The following is a 7,666-nucleotide window of genomic DNA, read 5'->3' as shown; positions in this document are numbered from 1 at the left end:
TAGTCAGCTTTGCTTTGTCTTCTACTAAATTAATGTTCAAGTCTGAATAGTTTGCATGAGCATCATTTTAATTGTTTTTTTTTTCTGTTCCAAGTTCTTTCGGATTATTACCTATTAAAATTTCGAATGGTTTGAAACTGAAATTTCGAGAAACTCTCCAGATGGCAATTAAATCGCTATGTAACGAAAATTATATATATATATATATATATAAGCTAGGATTTGAAACCTGTTTCAGAAATGAGTTTTTGTAAAAGAACAAATACAAATTGACCATATTTGAATTGAAATTCGCTCTCTTTGAAATACCCACTGTTTGTTTATATTCTTCTTCGTTGAAAGTAATATAACTATTATAAACACAAAAATGAAGTATAATTTTTACATTGAACTTTTGTAAATATAAATTTTGGAATGTTTACTTCTGTATTTACAAAATTATCGAACAAGTCACTGAATACACGTAAAAACAGAGCTGGTCGTACCTGAAACTATTAAGTTATTTTAACATTCCAAAACTGGAATGTTGTTCTTAATAATACAAAAATAATTACCTGGATTATTTATAAACAGTGTTTTAATTTTATCAAACACGACATCCAGAATATTATAAGAACAATAGCTACAGATTTAGTAACTGTATTTAAAGAATTTGTTATAAATCTGAACTTAATGGGAATTTTATGCAATTTTGGAATTCCATATAAAAATGATAATTTAGAAGAAGAATCTGTTTGTATATTCCATTTGTTAATGGCTTTCTTTATATTAGTAATAATAGTGTTTTTCTTTAAATTACTTTTAGTGAATATACTTGTATTATTAATTTCTTTAATTATAATTTATGCATATAAGTTTTGCATATAAAGCCAAAATTACATTCTGCTTTATCAATCGGGTAAAAATAAATCGTTCTTGAACTTTTTTTATTTTATTTTTGAAGATATTGAAAGAAATATCTATTTTATATTGAGATAGATTTAAATTTCTTAATCAATTTTTTTTATGGAGTTGATAAAACATAATTTCCATTCAAAAAAGAAACGTGGAATATAATAAGTTTTTTTGCTTATTTTAATAATATAGTTGTCAAAATATTTTTCCAAATCTTTTAAGATTTCACATTTTTTAGTCTTTTTTAAGATTCTTAATTTAGTGCCTTTCTAAATTACCTGTAATTATACGACTGTGAAAAGGGTCTTTAAATTCATTACTGTGACAGTAACAAGGCAATTTATTAACTTCTATTGAATTAAATTATTCAATGATTGTTTTTATAATTGAAGATATGAAGTTCTATAGATTTATTATATTTGAAGCTAACTTCAATACACCACCGATTTCCCGGCACCTCCTTTAAACGCGCGCCACACGCAGTGCCATCTGTGGCCGCCCAATGAACTAGTCTGGCGGCCGCGGGAATTTCAAGTGCGCTCTCGTAATTTTGTCCGGATTAAAGCCTCTTTCGGGACGAGCTACTTACATTTTAAGTAGGTACGTCACTCTCGTGAAAATTTTCTTATAAATATTAAACTAGTGGATAAAACTGCTTGAATGTTTTCAAAGAATGTTGCCAAGAATATATAGTTTAACAAGATATAAATATTTAGATTTCTTCTTCAATTTTTTACAACTTCCAGACCTTTGTGGTTAGCTCTACAATTTCAATAAAATTCTAAAATTTGCCACTTTGGAAGCGGTATACTGCAACATTCTTTGTAAGTACAGTAATTAATAAACTTTTTCGTTTATACTGTACTAATAACCTGTATCATTTATACCTGTACTAATGTATTTCATTAATCATTTAATATTTGTTTTATTTAAGTTTCTAGCAGTCCGTGGTGCTTTAGAGACAGGAGAGGGATATAATTAGTGAGTGAGAGGTGTAGTGTATTGTTGAATTATTATTACGTGACCTCTGTTGGTCCGGCAAGGCTCTGGAACCAAGGGTGCCGGAAAATCGGTGGTGTACATGTATAGGCTAAACTGATTTAATGGGAAAGAAAAATATTATCTTGAACACTTTTATGGATTAAAAAAGGTAGAGTTAAGTAATCATATAACTTATGTTTAAAATCTATAACTATATAAGATTTTTCATTTCTCTTTATTAAAGGATTATTTTTTTTGTATTTAATTCCATTTTAATCTAAATATAATTAAATATTTTATATGAATGTTTATATTCAAATTTAACATATATTTTGACAAACAGCTAAGTTTTTGTATCTTTTAATTCAAGTAATTGTTTATTACAAATTTTATCAAGTTTACATGTTTGTCAATAGCAGAGTATAGAATTTTATAAAATTTTCAAAATCAATCCCTTTATTTTTACATTTATCCCTACATTTATTTTGTTTATTAATATAAATATTGAGCTGAAACAAGTTTCTAATATAAATATTTTTACTTAAATCTTCAGCATTTTTATTTTTAAATTTTGATTTAATCCATAAGTATAGTTTTTTCTTTCAAGATAAAATACTCTTCTCTTTCTGTTAACATTTTCATTGAAAATTTTTCCAATGTAGTAATTTTTACATTATTAAATGAATGTTTGTTAAAATGATCTGTTTCAATCGAACGAGGAAAACCCTTAATACTTTGATATCTATGTAGATTATCCTTAGATGTAAAGGATTAGTTGTTTTTCCTACATATTTAAAACCACATATGTTACAAGTTAATAAATAAATTACATTATACATTTTACACAGTGATATATCTTGCAGTACATTTTAAAAATCCATGGCTGCCGGACAAATTAAACATCTAGAACTATTGCAATTAAAAAATGTTCATGGATTTGAATAGCATATTTAAACAACTGGCAAATAGCTAGCTAGGCTATTAGTCAATACATAAGATTGATAGAAAATTCACAAAAGGAAAATTCCAAAATATGAAAAACAGAAAAGGGCAATAAATCAACACCCTAACACCATTTTTCGCGAAATCATGAAATAAATAGCTTCAATACCATTATTTACATCAATTGTTAATAGACGATTAAAATCAGCACTATAAAACAATAATGGCCTTAATATAAAATAAGCATTAAAAACTTTTTTCGCAAAATCCATTGTAAATCCCAGTCGTCACCTTAAAATCAAAATGGATATTGTCTGTTGTAATAGTTCCCAAATGCGTTGGGGATATCCCATCTACCAGGCAAAATCCAAACGCTTTTGTTAAACTAGCCAGTAATCATGGAAAATCAATTAAGGGTATGGAGTTGACTGCTTAGACCCACAACGTCTCAACTCCTGCTGCCTTTCACTCTCTGCAGCCAGTTGTGAGAAGGCAACTTCCCCTAAAAGTCTTTATAATTCCTAAAGTAGACATGAAATGAAACCACCCGAAAATGTCTACAATATGCCACTCCCAACCACCGCCCTCACAAAAGGAATAAAATAATAAAGATTTTAAACAGAACTACAAGCCCTACGTTAATATTTCTTATGTAGTTCATACTCCCAACTTCCTCCATTTGGGAGCTATTACTACAAACACTATCCGTTATGATTTTAAGGTGACGTCTAGGATTTACAATGGATTATAATTACATTTTTATATCATTTAATGGAAATATTGCCTTACTAAGCTGTAACTTTCTCACTCTCTGTTTTTTTGTTGTTTTCTACGTAAAAGATAAAACGTGGACTTAAATTTTCGAAAAGGTTTTGATAAGATACTGTACAAAATATTAGCTAAACAATTCACATCCGTTATTCTAAAGGTAATGTCAGATTTTCCAAGAGTGACCGACACTACTCGCGTGTCTGGCCATTCTCAAACTTAAGGGAGGTCGTAACCTAGAGGTTTCGCATGACCTAAAGTTGTAAAATACTGCTATTGACATCCTAGCACAATGTCCAGTATTAAAATCTTAACTATCTTAAGCAAACCAAGTGTTAACTCAAGAGAATGGCAATAAACAAAGGCAAATAGAACAATATCAACTAAATGACTTTCTTGGCCAAGTGTGAAAATTATACTTATCAGTATAACTGACAAATTTTGAATAATACTATTTTAAAATATGATGGTATAAAATGCATGACAGGTCTGCATACCATAGCAGTAAAGCTAAAAGAGGCAATTTTCTCTACACAAATCACTAGTTAAGCCCGACTTAGAATATGGTGGACAGTTTTGTCTTCTTATCTAAGAAAGAATATTGATATAGTGGAAAGTGTTCAGAAGAGGGCTACTAGAATGATTCCAGAGATGGAAAAAGACAGTTTGTTTTTTATCAGGGTGATTGACTTAGAGTTAATTGCTATCAGAAGAAGTGTAGGCTAGTACTTTACGGGAGGGGAATTGATATTTCATGAAAAAGGGCAGATTTAAATTTTTACTTTTCTCAATGCTGAATGTGCAAGGACAGCCTTAAAGGACCAATGATTCCTTGTTATCACTATGTTATTTGGAATTAAATTATTTTTTTCAAATTGGCAGCCTAAGCAGCAACTTAAGTGCACCATGGACTCAACGATCAAGCCAGAGATCCCTAGGGATCAGGTATAGCCATCCCTAATTTTGAGCTAGTGATCAGACAGAGATATCCAGCAAATAAAACAGTCAATCACAAGTTCTTTGATTAGCTCCTTCTACTAAGATTAACTGTCATTTTTTAATCCTTCTTTTGCGGCTTGTGTACATCTGCCTACCACCCCATGTGCAAAGATTCGTGAATTTGCCCGGTATTCTGCAATGGGCAAAAACACTGCAAGACAATTCTGGTTGACCTTTGTTTTAATTCTTCTAGTATGTCCTGAAATAGTAAACTCGATAAGGAAGTGGTATGACAGTCTTTATATCTAAGTAGAATCTTCTGCCTCAGTTTCTCATGGCAGACCCATTTGTCGTGGAGATACTCACGGTTGATCAATTCTGGTGGGGTGTGCTGTTCTACAGAGATTTGGCCCACTTGCAATATTTGTTATGGTTAATTGGATTTGAATGATGTTTCCATTGTCAATTTCTCTGGTGCCAGAATATCACATGAACTATCGTGAAACTGGAATGCGTATTTGACAGATGTACGTAGGTCCTTAGTTAAATGGTTGAGACTAATAATGCTTCAGTATTTTTTGTTCTTGGAACTTGCAATGAAGTGGATGATTAGATAACACATCTAAGATTTCAGTAACTTCAGGAGTTTAACCATTTTATCTTAAATTTATAATTCCTGTAATCTTAAGTTGATAATGTTTGCAGTATATAATCAAATGTTTGTTTTTGTCATTTAAAAAAATATTTATTCAACAGTTCAAGAACGACTCACGAAGCAGATTGCTCTTGCTATTGTTGAGGCTATCAGTCCTACAGGGGTAGGAGTTGTTATTGAAGCCACGTAAGTAATGAAATATATTACATTATCATTTTTATATATCTGCTTAAAAATTAGAAACATAGAAAATTAAAGAACTCTAAATTCACAAATGATGTCAGGGCTTTTCCCCTCAAATCTACAGTATTATAAAACAACTTTTATAAATTGGCTAAACTTCAAGTTCAGTTAGTTGTTTCTAAAAGTATCATAGCTAATAATGGCCACGGCATTATGTTTGACTCTGAGAAACCAGTTAAAAGAATTAAGTTGGGAGTAAAATAGCATTAAACTTATCTAGCTGAAAACAAAAATGTCCAATGAAAAGTTTTGCACTATCACATCAAGTTCTTAAATCTCGAATTGTTCAAGTTATTTATTCACTCAAAATCAAAATTTAAGTGTTAATGAAATATTACATCCCTTAACATAAACTGGGCTTTAAATCAAAATGTAATGAACTGAGTTACGAAGATATATGTGTAAAAACACAGCTAATCTCTTGAGTCAACAAGACAATGCATAGTATTCCACCCCCAGTATTGCAACTTTACAGCAAATTTTACTAGATATGCATTATCGTATGAGGAATCCAAGGGTGTTCATCAACCCACATATAAGAAAAAAAAAAAAAGGTTATTTTTCGATAGATGGAGAATTTCGTTTACCAAACTTTGCTTCAGATCATGGTGTTATTGTAACACATAATCTAATTCTTGGGAACTGCAATAATTAGCATATTTTCTGTCTAGACTGCACATCTCAGATGTCAGAATAATCAGATTCTAAAATTAATTGCATGTATAAAATAGCAAAATGATCGACATACTACCAGCTAGTTGCAAATAAATCGAGCCTAAAAGGCCAGAAAAAACTTTTCATTGTGCTAATAAAAATGCAAAATTACCAAATAGAGGCAACATTACCTAGTGTGGATAGGTTCACAGAATTGTCGAAATAAGTTTACTTTGGTGAGATAAACCACTCCATTCATATGCCCCGCAGACCCCTTATATATCTTGTATTCTAACTTTTCCTGATCTTACTATATTACCAAAAAATTACCCATTTTATTCGGTTGGCTCAGAGATTCGTTACGATCATCCATAGTGTAATGAAATCCATATACCAGGATTTAAAATACTTACCAAATACATGTAACAAGATGAAAGCACTTCAAAAGTTTTTTTGTTTTTTTTATATATATCTAGCCACATGTGTATGGTGATGCGTGGTGTTCAAAAAATCAATAGCAAAACCTTGACTAGCACCATGCTTGGCTATTTTCGGGAAGACCCAAAGACCAGAGAAGAATTTCTAACCCTAATTCGACAATAAAGTTCCATAGTTTAATATATTTTTTCAGTGTTATAAATCTTGAAATAAATATTAACATTCAAAAAGGGCTGTATGTTATATCTTACACATTAATTTCTCGTTATGGCAAATCATGTATCGTGGTATTTTTTTTAAGTATGTATGTATACATATTCTATTAATTATATACACTTTAAAGTCTTCGTAAACAGTGTTTAGAGGGAGGGTGTACGTAAAACAATAAAAATTCCATCTAAAATATTGACTAAAATTATGGATGTAAGGAAAAATGTATATGGAAAAATAAAAATGCATTCTAAAATGATCTGACAAGGATAGTTATACTACACGTCATGATGTGAAAAAAAAAAAGGACACGTCATAAAGGAAACTCTTGGCATGTAATAGCTACATTTTCAACGTCTGAAGAAACAACTTGTATACAAATATACTTGTTTGTTGCTGTCAAAATCACGTTTTCTTTATATTTGACCCTACAATACAGTAAATCTAGACACGGGAAATTGGCTGATCGACATTATTTGGTCTAGTTCGAGAAAGTTTCTGGTGGGTTGGTATTTCGTATATCCCCCCACAATTGTTAAACCACTTTCTGCACTACATCATAGCAATAAGGTTTTAATGCTGCACCATCACTCTCCACATACTAATTATTCTTTACTACATATAAGTGAAATAAAGTGCTGGTGTAAGCGTACACGTAACTTGGGAAACAAGTAAATGGATATTTCTAGAAACATAACTTTACACACTAGTGTTTATGGTATCACATATGGGGAAAAATTGGATAATGTTCTTTGGTACACTTTCACAAAAGTTTATAAAGTAATACAAGTGGCAGCACAAATGCACGAAAAATAACACTTAAATTATTACTAAACTGTAGAACTATACAAACCACAAAAGAACACTTACCGGCAAATGTTCTAAATAGCAGCGTTTAATAATAAAAAAAAGCTTTAATTCTGGTGAGCTACGAATCGCATA

General features: G+C 30.6%; 1 protein-coding gene across 1 annotated transcript in view; it reads left to right on the top strand.

Annotated features, from left to right (window-relative positions):
- The window catches only part of LOC106459937 (GTP cyclohydrolase 1-like), a 47,216-nt gene extending 40,479 nt beyond the window's left edge, over positions 1 to 6,737 (top strand). The window contains exons 4-5 of the mRNA XM_022386514.1: positions 5,281 to 5,365; positions 6,553 to 6,737. Of these exons, the coding sequence (XP_022242222.1) occupies positions 5,281 to 5,365; positions 6,553 to 6,679 (212 nt within the window). The 3' untranslated portion in view covers positions 6,680 to 6,737. The remainder of the gene's footprint in view (positions 1 to 5,280; positions 5,366 to 6,552) is intronic.
- The last annotated feature ends 929 nt before the right edge of the window (positions 6,738 to 7,666 follow it).

Source organism: Limulus polyphemus, unplaced genomic scaffold (genome assembly GCF_000517525.1).
Source record: "Limulus polyphemus unplaced genomic scaffold, Limulus_polyphemus-2.1.2 Scaffold684, whole genome shotgun sequence".
Classification (NCBI taxonomy): domain Eukaryota; kingdom Metazoa; phylum Arthropoda; class Merostomata; order Xiphosura; family Limulidae; genus Limulus; species Limulus polyphemus.
The sequence above is the reverse complement of the archived record's forward strand: the minus strand, read 5'-3'. Positions and strand labels throughout refer to the sequence as shown.